This window comes from Suillus clintonianus (genome assembly GCF_016758775.1).
Source record: "Suillus clintonianus strain FC179 chromosome Unknown DEU56scaffold_101, whole genome shotgun sequence".
NCBI classification, from domain to species: Eukaryota; Fungi; Basidiomycota; class Agaricomycetes; order Boletales; family Suillaceae; genus Suillus; species Suillus clintonianus.
The window spans coordinates 1-24,253 of record NW_024539325.1 but is presented as its reverse complement, the minus strand read 5'-3'; the positions used below and the strand labels follow the sequence as shown (position 1 = coordinate 24,253).

Genomic DNA, 24,253 nt, shown 5'->3' with positions numbered 1-24,253 from the left:
CATTTTGGGTCAGCAACAGTCGATCGAAAGAACATGCCATTTCTGCACAACCTACAAATCAGCGCACCCGCCTTCTCGCAATAATACCACCCGCTCATTGTATGACTGGGCTACTCAGGCTCATACGCGCTCTGGCATGACTGCCGACTGGTGGTACTCGTCGTCCGCTATGCCGTATTTTCACACCTGAGTTCTGGCTTTCTCATTCTTGACAACAGCGTACGTCGATCATGAGGACAACTTGAGGCATCGGTAGGCTCCATACACATAGGTTAACAGCTTCTACGGTAGTAATGTAATATGACATTACCCAGACGTCATTCTATCCTCCGAAATACCAAATAAATACCGGGACGAAGTTCCCTACATCCTCTAAATCACTTATACTTAAATACCACTATGAAACTCAATCAAATATATACATAATTCCTGCCCGGTACCGGTACCGTTGTTCACTTGGATGGTTTCCAGTGCTACGCATCTCCGCCAGCCAACGCGTCTCCACCAGCCTGGAAAGCAATGGACGTCATGTGTGTTCCCCCGTTGGACCTGGCCACGAGCTTAGCGTGATATTCACGAATGTCAAGGATCAGACGTGGTCCCAGCACACACATCTGGAACTCCTGGACTATGTTGAAAATGCCGCGAAAAACAACAACTCCCAAAGCATTTGAGTACTGTAGACATAATCAGGACTGACCAGATGCAGCTGCCAGTCGCAGGTCAACGCACCTTGATGTTCGTGGACAGTGAACTAAGACTGAAGCAAGCCATGACAGCAAAGCTAGCACATGCACAACTTCAGCGAAACAACTTAACAACATCCAAATGACCGAACTCACGCTAGAAAGTACAACGCGTGACTTTGCATTAGGACCGTGAAACAGTCTCCAATGATCGATCCTCTCTGCGATTGTCGAGCGCCGAGTTCACGGAAGTGTTTTATAACAATCCAGACTGCAAGAAAAAAGGTAAGGATCTCCCATACCGCGGTGGGTATGATCATATCGGAATCCAGATCCATCAAGTCTGCGTCCAAGTGGAAAACACAGACAGGATAACTGGCCAGCACGGCCTCCCCTAATATGTGTCCATGAGCCCCGCGTGCTCAAGGCTTTCACCAATAATTAAAGCTTACCCCCTACAAAACTCAAATTTCCAATTACCATCCCAACTCCAGTGGTGATCGTGCACACCAGCAAGAGTACAGCGAGAAAGATGAGCATCTTGTTGGATCTCCCATGCATGGCATGTATCCGAGTCATCATGATGACTTGCGTGATATTTCAGTCAAATCAGTATCAGTAAGGTACCGCAGGTGAGCTCACCACCCAGCATGGCATTGATGACGACGGGCATCCATATCCATATGAAATAAACGATATTGCCTGAAAAACTCGGTGTTAGATGTGCATTGATGGACTCAATACTTCAAATAAACTTACAGCTGTTGCAGTCATGTTGAACCATCAAGCTGTCCGAGGTTGTTACTCACCCCTGTGTAGGAGAGCAGTTAGTAGTTGAACGGGAATGGGAATGTCAGGCATCGGTGCCGAACACCCACTACGTCTGTCATCGGGACCGGGAGAAACCCTATAATATTGCGAGTCAGAAGAAACGAATAGTGTATTTGGGGATACACACATAGTGTAGCATTGCTGATTGTGGAATATGATTTATTAGCGCAGCGTCGGCTTGTTAGCATTGCAAACATACACAGCATAGACTATTCCAATGTAGCGGACCTAGCATATGTTGAAGTCAGCACAAGATGTCAGCTGCGCTTGCAATACAACGTACACAAACATAAAGAACGGTCATCAAGGACCAGCGTTGTCTCTGCCCGAAGTCAATCGCGCTATCCTGTTTGCTTCTAAAGTTCTGATATAGAACTTTGCTCACCCATATCAGTTCGAACTGTTAGAGTATTCTTAGTGAGATGCGTTCCGGAGGTCGTGACAGCAACTTACCTCTTGTACAAATGTTAATGCTTGAGTACTATATACATATCAATGATCCCCTCGGAAAATGTTATTTCGCTCACCCCAATCATATACCACAACAGCAGAGGATGCAACTGCGAAACCACAGTCAATGATAATGAGACGTCAACATCATCATCCCACTTGCTCTCTACGAACCTATAAAATAGCTGAAAAAACGAGCGTTGCTGATGAGCGACCACCAAGCGGGGCCGTTTGAGACGATGACAGTCATATTGGTATGGGGCGTATGAAGTTTGTGCAGACATACCACCATCCAGCGATTTTATAGTGATCAAGTTGAACAGTGGCTGTTTCTCAAATGACAATGACTGATCACAGAAAGTAGTAAGGGGACAGCCCTCGTTTGACAGATTTCCAAGTAACTCACATTTTTAGGTCTGCAATTTGCGGAATGAATATTTGAACACCGAAAAAATCTGCTCGTGAAGGAACTTGTTTTTTGAGGTTCTGCATGCATCAGTTCCATCTGTGATCATGAAATTATCGATTAACATGGAGTAACTGCAGGACTTCATCATGTCTTAGCCGTGTAATGACAGAACGGACCGTCACGATGGGGATATGCAAGGGTCAGTGTGACATTTGCAACATTGGACGATCAAGACACAGACTGGTAGGAAGGCCGCCAACGCCTACTCCGGCATGACCATTCATGATCTTTCCCAGAAATCATCTGATCATAATGCAGTGACATACCTAGCCTCCGGTAGGATGATTGGGTGGGCTCAGTTTAGTGCTCGCAGGGCAAATTGCGAGGGAATTCCTGCGTCAATGAAGCACCTTCAAACGTCAAGGCTATGTATAGCAGATGTGCAGAGCCCCAGAACAGATTGATGTTGTGAATTCACAACACGAGCAGTACTGCCAGTGATGGCTGGCCGTGCGACAAGTAAGAGAACAACGATTTCCGAACTTGGGACAACAACAAACCTTCCAGAAATCCCATTCAGTTCAACGAGGATGATCAGAGTTGTTACTAGACACGTGAGAGGACTGCCTCGTGGTGTTGCCAGAAACTCTGGTCCGATACTCATCCTTTTTGCCCGTCACATGTAGTGTCCTCATCCCGCCTCAGTGTGAAGTTGGAACGAAACTGCAAGACATTCAATTTACCCTCATAATCACCGTACAGCTGATTAATATTCAAGTTCAGGCTAAATGATCGATTGTTGGGAATTCAACGAACGCAGATGGGCGCAGATATATTGAACTAACCACAATCATAAGCCTTCGTACCAGACAGACCTTGCAATCCTAGCGAGGCTTAACACGCTCCAAGCGCCATCGAGGAGGCGTCCTCAGTCTGCCACGAGACCAGCACGAGTAATAGCAGAAGAACGCCTTGAGCCAATGCACGTCTGGGAGTGAATCGGCGTCAGACGAATCAGACGAGGGGTCATCCTGCGGTACGGTGGTCTGTTGTCTAGAGGGGTGTCGGGTATCGTCGACTTTCCTATATTCTGGTAGTTTGGCTGCAACAAGCCGCTGTAGGACAACACATCAGCAAAAATGTGACGAAAATTAAGGAGACTGGGTTACAGTGACTTTCCGGCCTGCTGCGACTTCAACAACTTGTGGTTCATAGCTGGATCCGGACCTATGGAAGGAAAGGCCCTGTCGCAAGAATTGTGTGACTCTGCTCGAGCGGCGGGGCGGATGACTTATTTCAAACTAGATAGGACTTAGTGATGTATTGCGAGCTGATTGAAAATGGAGACAAACATAATCGAACTGAGTTGGGGCCTGCGCTGAAGTCGAGTGGGTGGGAGGCAGGGGCGACGTAGCAGGCAACTGTGGGAAATGCGTGAGTTAACCATGAAAGAAATGAGATATAGCGACGAACATCCCATGGATCGCGAGGCTGGCTATGTCGTACTGCGTTTGTATGAGAAGTGAAATGAAAGAGTTTGCGAACGTGGTGAAAGAATGTGGGTTGCTGATGGTCTATTGTATGAGAAGGCCTTTGATGACTTGAAGGGAATGATAAAGTAGGTGATTTCGCTGGGGTACGGCGCACGATAGTGGAACGACGGCCGCGGGTTGCGTCAGACTGTAATCATTCAATTCAGCACCATCGTGACAATGAACAGTGGGGTACATACCTCAAGTAAATGTCGGAGGGTGGTATCGGTCTTTGAGGGAAGGTGGGTTCACAGAAGATAGATTCATGATGCTGGCAAGTGCTTACTTTGGGGAGGATAGACTGTATTTCCGGTATAGAAAGCAGAGAGGACATAGTGTTGCATATGTGAATATTGGGATTACCCCAGGCCGTGAAAGCTAGTTGAAGTGAGTCTGGTGAGGGCATGAGGAATCTGACATTGTTAACGTCGAAGGAGGCAAGGAGTTGGCGGGACTCAAAGGCCCAAAGCTTGATGGTGCCGTCGTAACTGGAAGCACTGGCGAGGAGGGCGCCGTCAAATAAAAGTGCTAAGCCGGTGACAGTTTCCGTATGCCCTTGGAAGGGAGTTCCGACAGTCTCCAACGTCGACGCGTTGAATTCATAGATTGTCTTGGGTTCGTCATCCGTCAAGGCGAGTGCGGCCAAGATGTTCTTGTTTTTGTTTGTCCAGAAAATTGGCGCAGATTCAGACGTTATGATTGCTCCACCGAATCCTTTCTTCACATCCAATTTCTGACTTTGAATATCCCAGACCTCAAGGCACTTTCCCACCCATGAGTTGATTGCGAGCTTCTTCGAGTCCGTCGAGAATCGAACTGTGCCTACCAAATCACCACTCTCGAATGGACGGGCCACGAGTTTGCCTGTGTCCAAGTTCCATATCCGCGCTGTCCTATCAATTGACCCACTCGCCAGCAACTTGCTGTTCGCGGATATATCGATGCAGTCGATCCCATGTGAGTGCCCTTTGAATGTCTTCACGATCCCCGTCTCAACCTCACAGGCCTTCAGCTCCCCGGCTGTATTATTTCCATCAGCAACGACAACCCATCGACCATCTCTTGATACCGCAACTGCCCGTATCTCCCCCTCGCAAACACCCCGGGCCCGCGCTTCCTCAATCTCCTTTCCTGACTGCAAGTCCCATTGCCGAGTGGTCTTCTCCCAACATCCACTGATCAGTCGCTGGCCGTCCGGAAAGTAGGCTATGGATGTAACACCCATGTCATCTTCCGACGTCATTACCGGTTCCAGGATCATATTGACGTCTAAACCGAACCGCTTCGTCGATGTGGAAGCCATTGTTGTTTCCACGAGCGAAATTGCAGTTAAGTAGTCTTAGGATTCATGCGTTCGAAGGAACTGCGGTGAGCTGTCCTCGTGCGCTGTGAGCCTGATGGCTGATAGGGATTTGATGATGACAGCACTTACCCTGCTGAAGCCGATGATCAGTCAAACTGGCTAGGAAAGAGAAAGAGCGAGGATATCTCGAATGTAAGCACAGCAGGTCTCCTTGCTTTTCACTCACAGCCTCACAGCCATTGGCAATGTTCCTATATTAGGGCATCAATTTCAATTTCCATTTCCAACTATGTAACCCAGTCCCTTGAATGACGTAAGTACATTTCATGTGTAGCATTCAATTTCTATCCTACTTACCTTTGAGCGATGACCATGATGTGAGTTTCTCCGGCTAGATTTCGCGGAGCTGACATTCGACCAGAGAGAGAATACGGCCAAGCGTTCGTCATCTGGATAGGCGCCCATGTTGATATTGTCGCGGCCTCTACCGACGCGGAATCTCTCCCATTTTTCCCAAAGCTCAACCCCGGTCTCGTCTTCATCGGTTTGGAGAAGGTCATGTCGAAACGACGTCTGTAATATCCAAGAGCTTGATAGGCGAGTCGGTTTCTTGTAGTGAGGGGAGGGCGCAGATGCTGACGCATCGGCAAGATGGTTAAAAAGCGATGACATTCACCCACAACGAGACTTCCCTATTGACCCAATTTTTGATGCAGACGTGCTCGATCTGAGCGTCGCGCCTAGCACAGGGACATTGGTGAGTATTTCAACTTATTTGCATTTCGCCAGTCGGTTCGGTGCCTGTTTTGGTGGGGTGGAGTTGGCTGTCTTGTCTGCGCGCTTTTGATGAGCTGGTGCGCGCCAAAAAACCCTTTGACGGGGATGTATATTGAATACAATGCGTATCATTCCCTACGCATCTTGACCTCGCGGGAGCTCTAAAACGTGCCCTACGCGGGACGGAAACATGTTGGCTGATGTGGGCCCTTTATGCTGCTCTTGTCCTTGTCTCACTGGAAATATAACGCTTTGATCCATCGTAGGAATGCCCAAGCATACGGCGGGCAGGGACCTACACAAATTTAGTCCAAGTCAACTCGAATCTCAAGTCAAGGACTAGCACTGACCAACATCCCGCAGGTGCGCAGCGATCTCACATGACACTACATCTGCGAGGCAATTCACGAGGTTAAGTTACCCGTCGCGCTTGACTTAATGGTACGGCTCTTACCTTGACCTTCGTTTGCATGGTCCCTTATCGTGATCTGACATGTTCCGCTTCACGCAGACGGAGATCATGCGCCAGACTATTACGCAGGGTGCTCATTCAAGAACACGATGAACAAGTGTCATGTGATAGAGAAGAGAGGCGTGGAGATCGCATTCTACTAAGCGTGGACCTGCTCTTGGCCAGTGGGAGACGCGATGCAAGTTGGACGCGTTGGAGAGACGCACCCTTCTACTGGTGGTTGGACGGGCATATCATTCGGTGGTGTCAATAAGCACGCAATCTCTTGTTCAATATGTTTATATTGATAAACCCTGTCGATTAGATTTCGTGTATACAATTTTTGGAAGCAATCAATACCCAGCAGCATATAAAAAAAAATCATGTCCGTACACACGAAGAACATGCTCAGCCAAAGGGCAAAGGAATCTGAATATTGAGATCCAGCGCGTCGTGTTCAATGTTTGTTCACCAATACCTTATTCTACTCTTCACGACAATCACCCTAATCACTCATCCCCACAGCCTCATGGGGGATTATCCGGGGGTGTTGTGTTATTGTCAAATCTGGTCGGTGGAAGCATTCCTTTGTATAAAACCAGGCTGTGCTCACTATGCTGCTTAGTATGGGCAAAAGGTGTGGACAATCATACGAAAAAGGAAGTGATATGTCGGAGACGCTTTGGAACGTCCACCAAAGACCAAAGCGTGACATACATTCCAACAGCTTAAATACTGCTTCCTGCGTCCCTCTACTTCTCTTCAACATCCATCGCACTTTCCTTGCAAACATCTGCCATATAACTTGTGCACAGTGAGTTACTCTTGTACACTTCCTCCACCTTCTGTCGCTCATTTGCCACAGTATAAGGCCTGGCGCCATCAACAACACATCTCTCAAGCATTCTATCATTAACTATGGACCACTACGCGACTCAAATGAGCCAAAGTTCCATCCCAGGCCCGTCCCAAGATGAGCCTCAAGCACAACTCCAACATGCCGAACTTGTTCCTTTCGACATGTATGCGGATCCATCTCAGTACGCTCCACCTGGGCCGGCTCCCACAGCGTACGGAATGGAGACTGCAGTGTTCGATGCTGATATGTTACCATATGGACTGCCCCCCCTCATGCCGGATATGATGGGGCATGTAGACGTTCCTTCATTCGAAGCGCATTTCCCCCAGTCTCAGATGGCCCCAGGGGCATATTACGACCCCTCCATCCCTCTTTCATTCGAACTCTATTTCCCCCAGCCTCAGATGGCCCCAGGGCCATTGTACGACCCCTCCATCCCTCTTCGATTTGAAGCCTATGATCCCCAGCCTCAGATGCTGCCTGAGCCATCGCACCACCCCTCCGCCCCTCTTCCCATGGGGGTCTATTTGCCCCAGCCTTCATACGGCCACCCCTCCCCACCCTCCACGATACAATCCCTTAACGACCTACTCCTCGAGCCTGAACCCGTACAAGAAGGACGAGTACTACGGAAGCGCAAGGCGGTAAATAGTGTTGGCGCGGGACGCAAGACTCTTACGAAACGCAAGGCGGTAAATACTGTTGGCGCAGGACGCAAGACTCTTACCAAACGCAAGGCGGTACACAGTGTTGGTGCGGGACGCAAGACTCGTACGAGACGCCCACCTCTTAACTATGCTGCACCTCCCAATTTCGTGAGTGAAATTTATTTAGTTAGTCAGAGTTATCTCACTGACTGCTTCATCAGAAACGGGCCGTAAAGCGCGGCAAGGTCGAGTACAAATGCCTTCTTCCGCAGTGCAAACATACAGATCCGATGCAAAAAGGCAGCTTGCTGAAGCATATCGGATCGAAGACGCACAGTGGGCGCACCGGTCAGCATGTATGCCAATACTGTGGCAAGGAGTAAGTAATGCCAGTCTCTCAAGTACGACTGTGAAGCTGATACTCTCACTAGGTTAAGTCGCTCGGACTCTTTGACGCGTCACATCAGGTCTTGTTCCAAAGGACCTAGTGATGAGGACTCGTCGGAAGAGTCGGAAGATTGATCATATGGTTTCGATTGGAACAAGGTTCCAGATATCTCCCTCGGACAAGATCATCGGGCAAGTACGCATTATGTCATCTGGACTGCATAATTCATCACTACACGTTACTTTATCTGTCATTTATATTTCTCTGCCGTATCCGCCTGCGGGCATCCTTCATTCATTGCATTTCTTTATATGTCATATCGCGCGGTCGTATCTGCAGCATCCTCCACTCATTACGCATTATATTGCTCTGTCGTATCTGTAGCATCATCTCACTCATTACGTCTCACACCATACTTATGCATGAACGCATCAATGCTATAACGTTCTTTGACCTTGTAAACAAACTGTCTGAACGTAAGGAATTCCAATGCAATTCATACCACAAAGAAACTAGGGCAACCGTGCATCTATAGTGGGCCCACTAGACTTGTATGAAACATTGTGTTCATATGCACGAAGCATGATGATCACAGCATTAGCAGTAATTTTCTCCCGAGGTTTTCTTTTGAGGATCACCACTACTTCGTGCTGATGCTGAGACACGTTCCTATGCATCTGGATTTATGCGACTACGATACGCGATTGTGGGATGATCAACGAGGTGGAGAACACCATGTCTGGCTGTGTACTAGTACAGTAATAATCTAAGGTCCCGCCGATCACTGGAATCAGACTTTCATGCAAATCACTGATCGGAAGTATTCAATTTAGGAGTAAGGCCCTATAGACATACTCAGCGGCTGTGTCAGCTAAAAGCCAAGCGCTCGCAGACACGAAACTGCTTAAAGAAAAAAAAAACAAATAAAAAGGAAAAGACGACGAGTCGCAGAGGATGGGAATGGAAAACCATAGAATGATCAGAACGATAATAATCTCAAGGGAAGAGATGACGAGCAAGGCCGCGATGCATTATGTATTGTCCTACGACCCTGGGATGTATGAATCATGCACCGTCAGACTGTAGTAGATACTCGTCACTGTGTAATACGAAAAAAAAATGTGCAGAAAGAAGTTTGAATCATCAGTTGGCGGGGAATCCAACCAAATCGAATACATCTACATTAGGCTAACTGCTACCGTGAGCCCCAGCACGGCTACTAGTTGTCCCGGCTTCCTGACGGGGGATTTCAACGGGCTGCAAGCGCCATCGAGGAGGCATCCTCAGTCTCCCATGAGACCAGCACGAGTAATAGCAGAGGAATGCCTTGCACCAATGCACGTCTGGGAGCGAATCATTGTCAGACGATTCGATTTCCTGAAGCACAGGCTGTTGGCTAGAAGGATGTCGGGTATCGTTGACTTTCCTATATTCTGGTAGTTTGGCTGCCATAAGTCGCTGTAGGCCACACATCAGCAAAAAAGCGACAAGAATGAAGAAGACTGGGTTACAGTGACTTTCCGCCCGGCTGCGACTTCAACAACTTGTGGTTCAGGGTGGGATCCGGACCTATGGAAGGAAAGGCCCTGTCGCAGGAATTGTGTGACTCTGTTCGAACGGGGGGGCGGAGAACTTATTTCAAACTGGATAGGACTTAGTGATGCATTGTGAGTTGATTCAAAATGAAGACAAACATGATCGAACTGAGTTGGGGCCTGCGCTGAAGTCGAGTGGGTGGGAGGCAGGGGCGACGTAGCAGGGAGCTGTAAGAAATGCGTGAGTCAACTATGAAAGAAATGAGATAAAGCGACGAACATCCCATGGATCGCGAGGCTGGCCATGCCGTATTGCGTTTGTACGAGAAGCGAAATGAAAGAGTTTGTGAACACGGCGAAGGAATGTGGGTTGCTGATTGTCTAATGTATGCGAAGGCCTTTGATGCCTTGGAGGGAGTGATATAGCAGGTGATCTCGCTGGGGTACTACGCACGACAGCGGGACGACGGGTTGCGTTAGACTGTAATCATCCATCTGATTGGGTACCATGGTGAGAATGAACAGTGGGGTACATACCTCAAGTAAATGTCGGAGAGTGGTATCAGTCTTTGAGGGAAGGTTAGCCCACAGAAGATAGGTTCATGGCGCTGGTAAGTGCGTACTTTGGGGAGAATAGACTGTATTTCCGGTATAGAGAGCAGAGAGGACGTAGTGTTGCAAATGTATATATTGGGATCATTCCAGATCGTGAAAGCTAGTCGAAGTGAGTCTGGTGAGGGCATGAGGATGTGGACATTGTCAACATCGAAGGAGGCAAGGAGTTGGCGGGACTCAAAGGCCCAAAGCTTGATGGTGTTGTCATCAGAAGCACTGGCGAGGAGGGCGCCGTCAAATAAAAGTGCTAGGCTGGTGACAAGCTCGGTGTGCCCTTCGAAGGGAGTTCCGACCGTCTCCAGCGTCGATGCGTCGAACTCGCAGATCGTCTTGGCATCGTCATCCGTGAAGCTGAATGTGGCCAAGATGGTTTCGTTTTTGTTTGTCCAGAAAATTGGCGAGTATGTGATTTCTAGATCTTCTCCACCGTCTTCCCCTTTCCTCACATCCAATTTCTGATTTTGGATATCCCAGACTTCAAGGCACATCCCCACAACAGAGTTGATCGCGAGCTTCTTCGAATCCGTCGAGAATCGAACTGCGCCCACCCAATCAACGCTCTCGAATGGACCGGCCACGAGTTCGCCCGTCTCCAAGTTCCATATCCGCGCTGTTTCATCAACTGACCCACTCGCCAGCAACTTGCTGTCCGCGGATATATCGATGCAGCTGATCCTCTCTGAGTGGCCTTTGAATGTCTTCACGATCCCCGTCTCAACCTCACAGGCCTGCAGCTCCCCGATTTCGTAATCTCCACCACCAGTAACAACCCATCGACCATCTCTTGATACCGCAACTGCCCGTATTCCCTCCTCGCAAACACCCCGCGCTTTCTCAATCTCCTTGCCCGACTGCAAGTCCCATTGCCGAGTGGTTTTATCCCAAGATCCGCTCATCATTCGCTGCCCGTCAGGAAAGTAGGCTATGGATGTAGCACCCATGTCATCTTCCGACGTCATCACCGGTTCCAGGATCCTATTGACGTCTAAACCGAACGGCTTCGTCGATGTGGAAGCCATGGTTGTGTCTCCACAAGCGAAATTGCAGTAAAGTAATCTTAGGATGCGTGTGTTCGAAGGAACTGCGGTGAGCTGTCCTCATGCGCTGTGAGCCTGATGGCTGATAGGGATTTTGATGATGACAGCACTTACCCTGCTGAAGCCGATGGTCAGTTAAAGAGGCTAGTAAAGAGAAAGAGCGAGGAAATCTCGAAGGTGAGCACAGCAGTCCTCCTTGCTTATATCCTAACGCGCTTTTGCATGGCAGTGCACATCTTTTGCTTCTCCTTGTTTTTCACTCACAGCCTCATAGCCATTGCCGATGTTCCTGTGTTAGAGCGTCAATTTCTATTTCCCACCAGCCAGTCCTTTAAATGGTGTCATATGCATTATCATGATATAGATAGCCAAAACGTTACATGTGTAGCATGCAATTAATCTCATACTGTCCTCGTTCACAGACCCACGCACGCACCATTGCAAATGTGCATGGAGACTATCATCCCGTACTCCCTACCAGCCCGCACCGCGGGTGATGTCTGCATCGATATCTAATTCAGCATTAACAGTCACGTACATTGACCTGTAACTTCACATATCCGACGTGATTGCAAGTATTCTCGCACGGTGTAGACAAGGAGGCGTGCAAAGGGCGGAAAGCTGAGTGTATACCACTGTGAGTCGTCGTGTAAGGACATCTTGGCTCCTCGTCACATGAGGCCGCCTCGTATTGTCCCAGTCTCTGCGCACCCACATAGATCCTCTTCTCTCGAGCTCGCCCTGGATGTTATAACACGGTTTTGTCTTCAGAGGAGATTTCAGTGCAGCAGGGGAACCGCGAGCAGGATGGTGATGATGTGCTGGGGGATATTGGACAAATACGCTTTTCCCTTGATGACTATCCCGACCACGTGAGTCTAATTTCTTTTCTTCTCGACGCGCAAAGGGTGCGGTGACAACTACTCGGGTCATTTCCTAGCTAACGCCCACCCCGGCCGTACACAGGCCACCAAAAGTCGACAGTCCTTGGGCAAGTCTCAGGCCACAGACCGAGGCGATGGTGAACATACTAAATGCTTAAATTGCGAATCACAGAAATCAATAACTTAGGATTTGTACGACGCCAGAACATAACATACAGATGCCAACTTCACTATTGAAGGCCAGGAAACACGACTTCAGACAGGCAAGTCAACATAACAGACAGGAGGAGGTGCAACCTTGTACTTGCGTTGGCGCCAAACCCGTATCTTTCGAATCGAACCAGCCGTTCCCGGCGTTGACCGATGGAGAAGGACTCGGGAGAGAAGGTGGGAGGCGGAAGAGTTGGAACTGCACTAGTGGACGTGTATGTGGGGAGAAGGGACTGAATTGCTCCAACTGTAAGGCCGTTGATAGGTGTTGTGAGCTAATCTTGGGCTGCGCTCCATTAATAGCTTCACGCACGCAATACAGTCTCGAAGGTCCCTTCCCGATTCCACTGTCCCCACGACTTGGAGCCACTGAGGGAAGTTGGGTTGAGTACTAATGAACATTTACTGGAAGAAGGAAGACACCACGCGTCCCACCGTGAACTGGGGCTACTTTATCTTTGTCCATTATCGATTCGGCATCTCCTGATCACAGGTTCCTGTCAAACTTATGCATGAATCCTTACAACTGTAACGCTACTTTGATGCAACAACGCTACAGTCCTAACACATGTGTGATGCGTGCCCCCCCCAGTAATGTAATGCATCCCTCCCTTCAATTAATGCATCCCCCTGCTACTAATTAATGCATCCCCTCCCTTCAATTAATGCATCCCCCTGCTGCTTAATGATGCATCTCCCACCTCTCGTTGATGCATCCCTCCCACCCTACATTGATGCATCCCTCCCGCCCTGCATTGATGCATCCATGCATGTCCCTCCCGCCCTGCATTGATGCATCCATGCGTGCATCCCTCCCGCTCTTCGTTGATGCATCCCTCCCGCTCTTCGTTGATGCATCCTCCCGCCCGTCGTTAATGCATCCCTCCCGCTCTTCGTTGATGCATCCCTCCCGCTCTTCGTTGATGCATCCCTCCCGCCCATCGTTGATGCATCCCTCCCACTCTTTGTATCCTCCCTCCCCTTCAACGGATACATTGTATATTCAATTGCGTAGCTACGATACTGTACATTACACATGCCAAATGGATATAAACTCGTTAAGGATGTCCCAGACTGAGAGAATTCAGATCAGCGTGGAGTGGTCTATGAATGCGCATGTGTCTTCCCAACTGGAACGACATGCGACTGATAGTGCACGACGCAAAGCTGCTTGGCGCTGAGCATATGCGATCTTGCCTTCTCTTTCTGCAGGACCCTCGGACCAGCTCTGATTCGCGCGCTCGTCCCAAGACGTGGCTTGCCAGTCGAAGAATTGTAAGATCCTCCGCATCTCCTCCCGTAACAACTCAACCTCCTCCTTCCACCGCATTGCACGCGCCCTGGCTTTGCACCACTCGATTTTCATGTCTGGAAGATGTGCGCTGAAGTGAGATGGGGTGGAGTAATGAGACCGTAAGTGCACATACCTTCCATAGATCCGTCGTTGCCCAACTCATCTCCATGTGCGCCCCGCATATTCCAAATCCAAGACAACTTACGCCTTCCCTCAGTCTGGCCCCACAGAAGATCTGACATTCCCCGGATATCTTCACGATTGAGCGGGCGCAGAGAGGACTGCCAGCCTGTCTCCTTGACGAGGGGAGCGAGAACTACCAGCGCCTTGCGTGCATCCTGATATCGGCTTGATGCTGCCTCGATCCTTCCATCGATCCCTTTGAGTGTGTTACGTGCTCTGGTGTTAGCACCTTGACCACGGAGGTTCCGGTCCTTGTACTTTAGGACAGCAGTTTGCGCACGGAGATTAGAGCGTAGGGAGCGGAGGGTATCGTGGGCTTCTCCATATCGAAGTTTCCACTCAATGGTCTGGAATTTGAGGTCATAAGTGGCGGTTCCGCCGACATGAGAAGGAAGCAAAAGCTGGAAAGATTCGGGTGTGATGACATCGTTGGACTTGTCTCGTCGTAGGGCGGCGACCATTGGGATGTACAATTCTTGAACTTTGACCCAAGACTCGATCCGGCGCTGAAGACTGTTGCTGCGTTGAAGAAGCCTTCCTACTTGGGTATCTGTGGCATGAATGCCCAGACCTGCCTTGTCAGCAGCAAGACGCCGTCTGAAGCATTTAGTTAGTAAATATTCATTCAGCCGAATATCGATATCACTTACTGTTGTTCTTCGAGTTCGAGTCCACTGCTAATCAGCGTACTAGGTGAGCAATCTTCATGCAGCGCACGGGAGCCATCAGTTTCTATTTCCGATGCCTCCTCTTTTGCGAGTTCGAGACGCACGGAGGCAAGGGTGATACCTGTGTGATGTGACATTAGATACTACGCACGAATAACACGGTACTCACGTTCCACGCTTCGTTCGTATGGGTTCGGCTGGGAGGGATCCTGCTCCCATGCCTCGATCTCCTCTTTCCACCTGCTCAACGCTTCCGAGTATTCTTCTTTCAGCCCTTCTTCGAGGTCGTCCAGAGCCGCTTCATGTTCCGATAATTCGGGCAAGGCATCTTTCATCTTGCGCAACATCGTGTGACCTATTCGTGCATTAGTGATGCATCATTATGCAGCGCCTCTCGCTGTAAAAATAACTTACGTAGATTAGTAATCTTCCTCCAATTCCAATCCCCAAAGAAATCATCCAGCGTGTCCCGTCTCGCGCCTGGGCCCATCTCTTTGGTGCTCGACGCTACGGGGTTGATATTAGCCCACCCCCGCTCAGGGGCTTCTCCGTCCGTCCGTCCAACACCGGGCGTAAAATTGAATGAAAACGTCGTTTGACACTGTTGAATATGAGCCGGCAGATGGAATTTGGGGACAAAGAATGTGATTTTCTTGTTGTTGTGGTTCAGCTGCATGGAAGGGGGAAACGACGTCATGCGGTGCCATAGATTCTTATTCCACTGGCAAGCAATGTCGTACGAGATGTTGAGAATATCGACAGTTGTATGGCGAAGGGCCGAGAAAAACAAATAATCCATATTTATGTACCTAGATGTAGTTAATTCGATGCGTCTGAGTCTGAAGCGTAACAAACTTACTTTTCTCCTTTTTGGAGGTCCCCAACTGCCGTCGGTAACTTCATGTTGTGGCGGGCGCAATCAATGGTTCCGAGCCCTGTAGCTGCCAGGCCACGATTTGATTTAGTATCCGCCATATTTACAGCGTTATGGCTCGAGCAGGTGGACTTCTGTTTAATAGGGTATCACTATAGAAAATAACGACTACAAAAAAAACTCACCTCTTGGCTAACATCGGATTTATCGTTCAGGAAGGCCTTGTACGCACTTTCCTCGACAAAGTACCCCCAGCCATTACTAAGGCTAGGGTCCACGCTATCTTTCGACACGACTCTCCGTTTCAGCCGGAAGTTCGCGTCGATGGCCACAAATAGGCCATACAACCAGCTTTTGTCAGGAGGGGCCTCTCTCCAGTTGGACGGTAGGTTCTTCTCAGGATGTGGGCAGGCTGGACATATAACAGCGCATGCACCCTCCGCCGTCGCATTAATGCCGTTGGGATCGTGCGCTCTCCCAGATCGCTTGAGCATTTTGAGGTGACGCCATTCGCGTACCATTCTCAAGAATGAGTCATATCGATCCTAAAGGGAAATAAGCCAATGTCCCTACAAAGCGTTAGGATAGGAATAGGACCCACTTTAATAGGATTGATCCCTGTGTTATCAGACCTCCGCATTAGGGCGTAATAAAACTCATAGCCCGACACTTTTGATTCCAAAGACAAGAGGTGAAATTCTTCTAACAGACGAAACGTAGCAGCCGTTTTGGGGTCTGCAGTAGTTGCAGGGAACAGTGACATGCGCAGCAGTTGTTGTACGTGGGTTGTTGCCAGAGCGCAGTCACAAAAATCTAACAATACTTCGTGCACGCCATGAGAATCTATAATGACGAAGTCATCATCGAACGCGCGACGCGGTTTGGGACAGGTATGGCCTAGTGCGTGACCGAGCTGAATCCGGAGACCAAGGCTCTTCAGGCTTGCAAATTCGAAATATTCACCGTTCCATTTCTGTAGTATGTTCTAGTTAGTTCGTACCCTAAATTATTGAGTAATTGGCACCTACCTGCAACCGGTGTAATGGGTGATCCTTGTGCACCATCACCGTGCAAGAGGAACAACGGAGTTCAGTCCCGAAACAATCTTCACATCGATATTCTGGATGTGGATTACCACAACCGGAACAGGGCTCTGCACTAAGGTCACCTCGTCCTTCGAGTCGTAACATCTCCTGAAGGAACAGGGTACGATGCTTGAGCCACATTAGCAACGGATGATCCTGAATGATGTCAGTGGCAACAACAGTGTGATTCTGTCAGTTTATCGACTTACTCCTATCCTACGCTGTCTCCCCAGACGTTGAGCACCATCATCGGCGTCCCATGATAGATCGTGCGAATCTTCACTGAATAGCATGGCAGAGTCATTTTGTTGAATGTGCGCAGGCGGATCAGGTCGCGGGGGTGGCTGAGCGTTTGTTGGAGGTTGAACATATTTTCGTGTATAGCTTATAGAGCCATCTCCGTGAACTTGATACTCCATGTGTTGTCGCTGCTTGAGGCCTGAAGGCTTGGGACGTGAGTAAGAATTGAGGGTCGGCCTTTTCTGCCGCTTCTTAGCCCTCGCAACAATTGGTAACAATTCTCGACGCAACTCTGGTGTGCATATGATGTGCGATGAAGTCGAGGAGTCCATGATGAAGCGATCGATCGATCAAAATTTCGAAATACTGTACCGGCCAGTTCCGTACCACATTCTGGACAACATTTCAAATAAACAACCTCAAACAACTAAACGACCTTCAAAGTTCAAACGTAAGTTGGCATCATGCAGGTGATTCTCCATCGATATCGTGGTCATCATCCTTGGTCGAAGTTCCAGTGGGTGAGTATTTATCTTCTGTACTGTATAGCCGTATCTCACTCATTTGACTTCCCAACAATGGCCACCACCACCACCAACCCATCCAATGACGACACTCAAAGCAGCCTAGGTGCGTTTTTGCCTGTCGCTTACTCAAAATACTTCAGTAATCCATATATTTTTCAGATGTTGTATTGCAACTGTTGTCATCGTTGACATTGTCGCATGATGACGCACAATCAATTATTGATGTAATCACTGACCAGATACAGGCTGCTGCACTTCCTGCCGTGCAGCCAGCTCCCACTGTCGTTGTCCCAGTCGTGGCACCTCCCACTCCCACTGTCCAGGCCGCTACACTTCCTGCCGTGCAGCCAGCTCCCGCTGCCGTTGTCCCAGTCATGGCACCTCCCACTGTCATTGTCCAGGCTGCTACATGTCCTGCTGTGCAGCCAGCTCCCGCCGTGGAACCTCCCGCTGTCATCGTCCAGGCTGCTGCACTTCCTGCTGTGGTGAACCATCCTACCCCAACAGCACGCTCCGGCTTCTATGGTTTTCCGCATCTCCCGCTGACTGAGGTCGTCGTCAATGGTGAGACAAGGGGACAGCAGCATTATCGTGGATTCGCATTTGATGTCCCGCGTGCTGCGGCCCTTGGTCCATTCTACCTCATCACCCGTGGTTCCCGGGTAGGTGTCTTCGAGACATGGTGCGTATTTTCATTGGTTCCATGTTCCTGCTCTGATTCTCTTTCAGGCAACGCACATCCCCATATGTGCTTGGCGTTAGCTGCTCCTCTTTCAGCCGCTGCAAGTCACTGTATGATGGTCTGATTCGCATGCTTGATGCGATAGATCTCGGAGAAGCACAGTGGCTTCCTTAAGTGGACAATGTGCGACTCTCAAACTTGACACATTTTTGACGTTTTTTTGCTTGTACCTACTCTATGTACCATGTACCGCTGGTTCCACCAATGAAAATCTTGCTGAGAATCAAATATGTCCACGGGCAAACTCAGAAATTCAACCAGCGATGAGCACGGAGGAAGCACAGCACGCTATACTCATTGGTTGAAGTCGCCGTCAACTGCTGTTCCACCAATGAAAATCTTGCTGAGAATCAAATATGTCCACGGCGAACTCAGAAACTCAACCAGCGATGAGCACGGAGGAAGCGCAGCACGCTATACTCATTGGTTGAAGTCGCCGTCGACTGCTGGAAGTGATCCGCTAATTAATCAAGCAGTTCCAGAAGAGATGTCGTACCTGTGAATCAGGGACTGGATTATAGACCCAGGCCAGAGTACTAACACCGGTTAGATGGATCTGAAGACGACACATAGGGGAGACGAGTTCTGTACAATACAAGAGGGTCTTGAGGGCATGAATGTCAGGCTATGTTCAAGTTTGATAATGATTTGGTGTAAGTGTTGAATGACTGTGGTGGCGCAGTGTCGGGAAACATTGATACCATGATAGTCATTGCGTATATTGCATACTGTAACATACCTAGCAATTGTGCAACATAGCTTGAAGGACTTTGGGACAGGAACTGGTTGTGCTGGTAAGGTCTTGCATGCGGCGCTGAATCGTCGACATACTCACGTAGTAAAGGTCATTACTTAGTATGACCAGTTTCGCATAGTCTCACATAGTCACGTAGAGTTGTCGAGCTAGAAGATAATGTATATTAGTTGAATCCAAAGAGTTGAACGCTTTGTTGTTGGGAGTTTTATAGGAGTTTTACTACATCTAACAACATACTGCACTGCTGCAGAGCACGAACAAGTGTTTCCTTAAGCATAAAGAGTGCAATAGAAACTCACATTGTTGCTTGCAAATGGAAACTTCAAGGGAGTACAGACATAGTAAGAAAATAACTGGAGGTGTACCCGACTTCAACTCATCGTGGACTGGCAGAGCAGGACTGCACCTTTATTCATCGAACAAGCATACTAACGCTCACTTAGTATTGATCGGTGGGTGTCCCTTACTGGTCAGCATCGACCCTCGGGCACTGATATTAACAACTTTGCATTTTCGGACCAGTCGGGTCTCATATGAAGCTGAGTACTTATCAGTAGTAGCCGTATCTTCAACATGGCACCTGAGCAGGTGTTAACGGTGGCACATCAGAGGGCTCGTTTTCCAATGGGGTCACCACAAGTCATAATCGGTCTTCATACTCTAAAGAGCATGTATAACCAAGTACAAAAGGCTAACGAGGCATTCGAACAAAGGTTTCAAATAATGAAAGCCGCCCTCGCATCGCAGCAAATGGGTGGTCCTCATATAAATCGAGCGCCCCCACCATCATGTTGCTACGACCACTTCGATTGAACGAACAGTACTAACTTAGGCATTGGCAGGCTGTTACTGGTCAGTATCAACCCTTGGGCACTGACATCGACAATTTTCAAACCAGCCGGGTCTTGTTACCTGAGCTGAGCACTTAGTAGTAGCTGTATCTTAGACATGGCATCAAGTGCAATCCGTTGCCACGATCTCTCGGTTCAAAAGCCTTCAGGCTTGCAATTACGAGTCGTTCATTCTTACTAGCTAGTAAGTATTGAGGTATGTATTTCAGATTCTCACATGTTTCGCAGAACTAAACCATACGTTCTGGCGACAATCATGGAGTCCGCAATGGCGGAGTACAAAAATAGTACTACAAAGTTCAAGTTCATCTCCTTCAACTCACCCCCTTCAACTCACCCAACGTTCATTCAACGTTAGCATGCCGGTACAATATTTCTCAGCCGAACAACGCTACTGGTTGGATAACCAGATAGACATGTACAGGTACTGCGACGAGCACAATGATCTTGTCAATTTCTGGACCTCCTTATTTGAGATCTTCTTCACTTGTTGGCCAGAGCATGAGGTCTTATTCCCTGATGGGTCCGCACCCCAGGATTTCACTGAAGAGCAGAGGCAAGCGGTGGTCAAGGCTGTAGCGACGAGGAAACGTGTGAGTACCTCACTAACGTTCGCATTGCAACAAGCTGACCACTCAATCATCATAGCGCCTTCAGAATTGGTTCCGTAACCAAAGAACCCTGCATACTGATGCCCTAGCAGGATATGTCCCATTCACTATAGTGTCCGTGCACGATCACACAATGGTCTTGCAGGTCGAAGAGGCCTTTGTAAATTTGGACATTGCAGCCGATGAGCTCGATGTCGAGGGTGTGGGGAGTAATGTTGAGGCAGGGGGGAGTGGATAAATTTAGACACGATCGATCGATCAATTACTTACGATCAATTACTTAAAATTGTCACTTGCCTCGGGGTAGTACTTCGAGCTTCAATCTTAGCTATTGACGAAGTGCCCGCCCCTTCAAGTTACTCGCTGTACTGTTCGAGATGGCGAATCACCAAACGTTTGGCCTGTGCGTGAGATAGCGAATGTGACAATCTCACCTACATATAGTTTATACATGGCCGCTATGAGGGGTCATTCATTCTGCGGCCATAGTGTGCACCTTTTAATTTGCAGTGACCTCATTAGACGTACGACAGCGTACGACCATTAGACGTACGACAGCGTATGACCATTTCGTTATTTTATTAAACTTACAAGGACTAACACACCGACTAGATGCCTGCGTCACGATGGACCACAACGGAACAGGCAGAATGGCTTCAAGAACGCCTGCCACAATATATGACCGAGCACCTGAAAGACAAGGACTACTCTCACTTCTGGCCTGTTTTGCACGTAGAATGGTTTAAGCAGTTCCCTGAAGAAGCGGTCACCTTTCCCGACATTCCCGCTGATACTCTTTCGGCAGAGCAAAAGGCAGCACTGGACACAGCTAAAGCCAAGCGGAAATCAGTAAGCTTGTCTATAATGGGTGCAACACCATATCCTGACGTACCATAAATTCTAGCAACTGCGGACTTGGTTTCGCTGGCGTGCGAACGCTTCCAAGAAAAATCGCAGCCTGAAAAAGCAATCAACGGTCTTCGATGATGCATTACAGCCAAAAAGACGTGCCAAGTCCGAGGCCGAGATATACTCCGATATCTATTATGACGAGCGCATCAAGCCATTAGTGAAGGCCGAGGAAGAGGCCGGGCACGTAACTTCAGGTGGACGCATCGCACTGAGTCGTAAATTCTCCAAAGAGTTGCTGGATGATGAAGAGGAGGACGTCAAAGCTCAGATCCACGAAATGTACAAACAGCAGCAGCGGAAAACTCACGATAAGTTGGACGACGACGAGGATGACTGCATGCTTGATGCAGAGGGAATCATACGGTACATGTTCGGATTGATTCTATCACAGATTCAACAGCTAATGTACAACATGTAGGGGTATAGATGACTTACCGATTATATGCCGGCGATTTGCGCACCTCGTCAAGAAGAAGACGGGTTTCATTATGTCCTGCATGTTCGCCGGCCCAGACCCGAGAAGTGACTGGGATATGACATCGCTATCGTGAGTCACAGATACTATTTCGAGATTCACACTGACTCACGTATTAAAGGTGTCATCCTTCTGAAACCCCACAAGGGAAGAACTTTGCACAGTTATACCAGACGGCGGATAGGGAGTTCCTGCAGGCTTTTCAACATTATGCAGAGTTGATATTCCGTGAGTTTTTTTCTCAACCAGTGGCTAGTCGACTCACTTTCTTTGTATCGTTCCAGCCTCCGATAAGCGGAAGCCCGTGTTCACTGTAGGGGACGACGATGGGGGGGTGTCACAAACAGACCCTGATGATGGGGAGCACGGAGAGTGCGATGAGGCATTCGAGATGGTTGATGAGGAGGAGCCCAAAGGGCATGATGAGACCAAAGCGGTAGAGCAGGAAGTTGGCTCTGAAGATGGGAGTGCTGGGATGATGGATAATGGTGAGTAGATCAGCCTTTATATGTGGTTCAGTAGCTGATGCATGAGATGAATCAGAAGGCTCCTCGCTGACATCGCCTGATGATGATGCATCGTTGAGTTATGCATCAGGCGCGGGAATGATGGATGCATCAGGCGTGGGAATGATGGATGCATCAGGCGCGGGAATGATGGATGCAACCAACCTGTCGGTAAGTGCCTTAACTTTATCGCGCAATTATTCTCTATTAATGCTATACGTCGTAGTCTAATACTAGTGCTCACACATTGTCAGCCGGGGTTGGTACCGCGCCAGTGTCTGATGGATCGTTCCAGTCATCAGCATATCCTTTGCCGTCGCACATGGCTAACTATAATGGCTTCCTCGTCCCAACTGCCAATTCACCACCAGTCTACGCACCCTCTGTGTCCAGCAATGTGGCTCCCAATTCTTTCATGCCAGTCTACGCCCCCAACATCCCCAGCAATTCAGTTCCCCAGTCTTTCATGTCTGGCTATGCGCCTCACGTGGCTGCCGATGCGTTCACGCCAGTCTATTCACCCTCAATGTCAACCTCCAACTTCTCATTCACTGAGGCATTGCACAATATGAATTGGAACGATCCGATGTACCACGCATCCCCGAACACCGCCGAGTGGCTACGAGCACAACGTACCAGTGTCTTGCCTGGAACTAGTATGGGCTCGCTCCCAGTACTGCCTGGAACTAGTATCGACTCGCTCCCAGTACTGCCCCATCCCACTCAGCCACTCCCAATACTGCCTTATCCTACTACTGAGGGTACATCCGATAAATCTATCGACCCCTCCACCGAGCCCGGTGTGGAAGCTGTCACCGCAGAGTCAATTGCCCCCAAGTCCAAGAAGCCCAAGGCTGCCCCAAAGCCCAAGGCTGCCCCAAAGGCCAAAGCCCGCGCTGGCAAATGTACTGCCTCCCAGCCATCTGGCGAACCCACATCAGCTAAGTTGAGTCCATCAAGTAACACGGCTCCAGGCAGTGCCAACTTGACGAGTGACTCCGCGAACACTGGGGGACGTACATCCAAGCGCGTCCCAATCAAGTCCCGGCGCAATGAGCTGGCGGACGCAATTGGAACTGATGTTGGCTTGTCTGCAGGGGCGCAGCCTTCGTTGAAACGACCTGCACAGAACAAACCTGCTAGTGCGGGCGCTTCCAAGTATGTCACCCAACTCATCTCTGGTTTCTGCATATACTGACGGCACTGCAGGAAAAAGCGGGCAAAGGCCTAGTCCTCGTGCGACCAGATCACTGCATCCCTCTATACATGTATCTTCTTGCACTGTAGCTCACATAATGTTACTGCTGTAGTGTTCTTAGTTTCTTGATAGTTGTCCTTAATATCTTGATAATATCTTGTACCGCCGTGCTCTGTGACCTTGAATAAATAACTTGTCTTTTGTATCATGATAGTTCGAGGTAGTACATGATGCATCACTGAATGGGCGCTACGGACTTCGTAAAATTAAGAAGTACGGTCAGATGTGTGATGCATCATTGGAACTTCAAGCTTCATGCTCGTCCCGTGTGTGATGCTACATACTTAGTGGGTGTTCCTTGTACACGTAGGACTTCAACAATAGATACGGGTATATAGCATTATATTACTAGTGCTAGACTACAGTATAAAGAAGTTTGACGACAAATACAAGCGGGCAGAACAGGTACCTCTATACTATGTCACTGGCGTCAAGAGGGTCACAGAAACACACCGTGCATATCAGGAGGAATGCGCATTTAGGTATCAGTATGCGCATCACGAAATCGGGGAGGAGGTGCTTTTTATAGATGAACTTTGCAAAGTCGGACCAAAATTTTATGGCATTTTATGATAATATACCGTATGATAATATATTATACACACACCAGCAAAATGACATCAAGGGATACAATATCGCAAGCATGCTACAAGTCT

At 48.8% G+C, this 24,253-nt stretch overlaps 4 protein-coding genes across 4 annotated transcripts; 3 read left to right on the top strand and 1 right to left on the bottom strand.

Moving 5' to 3' along the window:
* Positions 1-7,357: 7,357 nt before the first annotated feature.
* DEU56DRAFT_759812 (uncharacterized protein) lies at positions 7,358-8,467 on the top strand (the record flags this gene model as incomplete). The annotated part of the gene is made up of 3 exons (XM_041350355.1): positions 7,358-8,113; positions 8,167-8,324; positions 8,413-8,467. 3 exons carry the CDS (start codon positions 7,358-7,360, stop codon positions 8,465-8,467), a joined length of 969 nt encoding a protein of 322 aa, XP_041203879.1.
* Positions 8,468-13,698: 5,231 nt separating this feature from the next.
* On the bottom strand, positions 13,699-16,859 carry DEU56DRAFT_744876 (uncharacterized protein; the record flags this gene model as incomplete). The annotated part of the gene is made up of 9 exons (XM_041349108.1): positions 13,699-13,982; positions 14,042-14,688; positions 14,742-14,880; positions 14,929-15,114; positions 15,174-15,568; positions 15,619-15,767; positions 15,819-16,178; positions 16,235-16,606; positions 16,662-16,859. The coding sequence occupies 9 exons, from the start codon at positions 16,857-16,859 to the stop codon at positions 13,699-13,701; spliced, it is 2,730 nt and encodes a 909-aa protein (XP_041203878.1).
* A 677-nt stretch (positions 16,860-17,536) lies between these two features.
* On the top strand, positions 17,537-18,341 carry DEU56DRAFT_759809 (uncharacterized protein; the record flags this gene model as incomplete). Its single annotated transcript, XM_041350354.1, has 3 exons — positions 17,537-17,588; positions 17,645-18,167; positions 18,215-18,341. 3 exons carry the CDS (start codon positions 17,537-17,539, stop codon positions 18,339-18,341), a joined length of 702 nt encoding a protein of 233 aa, XP_041203877.1.
* A 1,853-nt stretch (positions 18,342-20,194) lies between these two features.
* Positions 20,195-23,570, top strand: DEU56DRAFT_759808 (uncharacterized protein; the record flags this gene model as incomplete). The annotated part of the gene is made up of 12 exons (XM_041350353.1): positions 20,195-20,428; positions 20,592-20,676; positions 20,754-20,849; positions 20,957-21,018; positions 21,059-21,295; positions 21,351-21,721; positions 21,777-21,905; positions 21,955-22,061; positions 22,118-22,321; positions 22,431-22,510; positions 22,566-23,497; positions 23,549-23,570. 12 exons carry the CDS (start codon positions 20,195-20,197, stop codon positions 23,568-23,570), a joined length of 2,559 nt encoding a protein of 852 aa, XP_041203876.1.
* Positions 23,571-24,253: the final 683 nt, after the last annotated feature.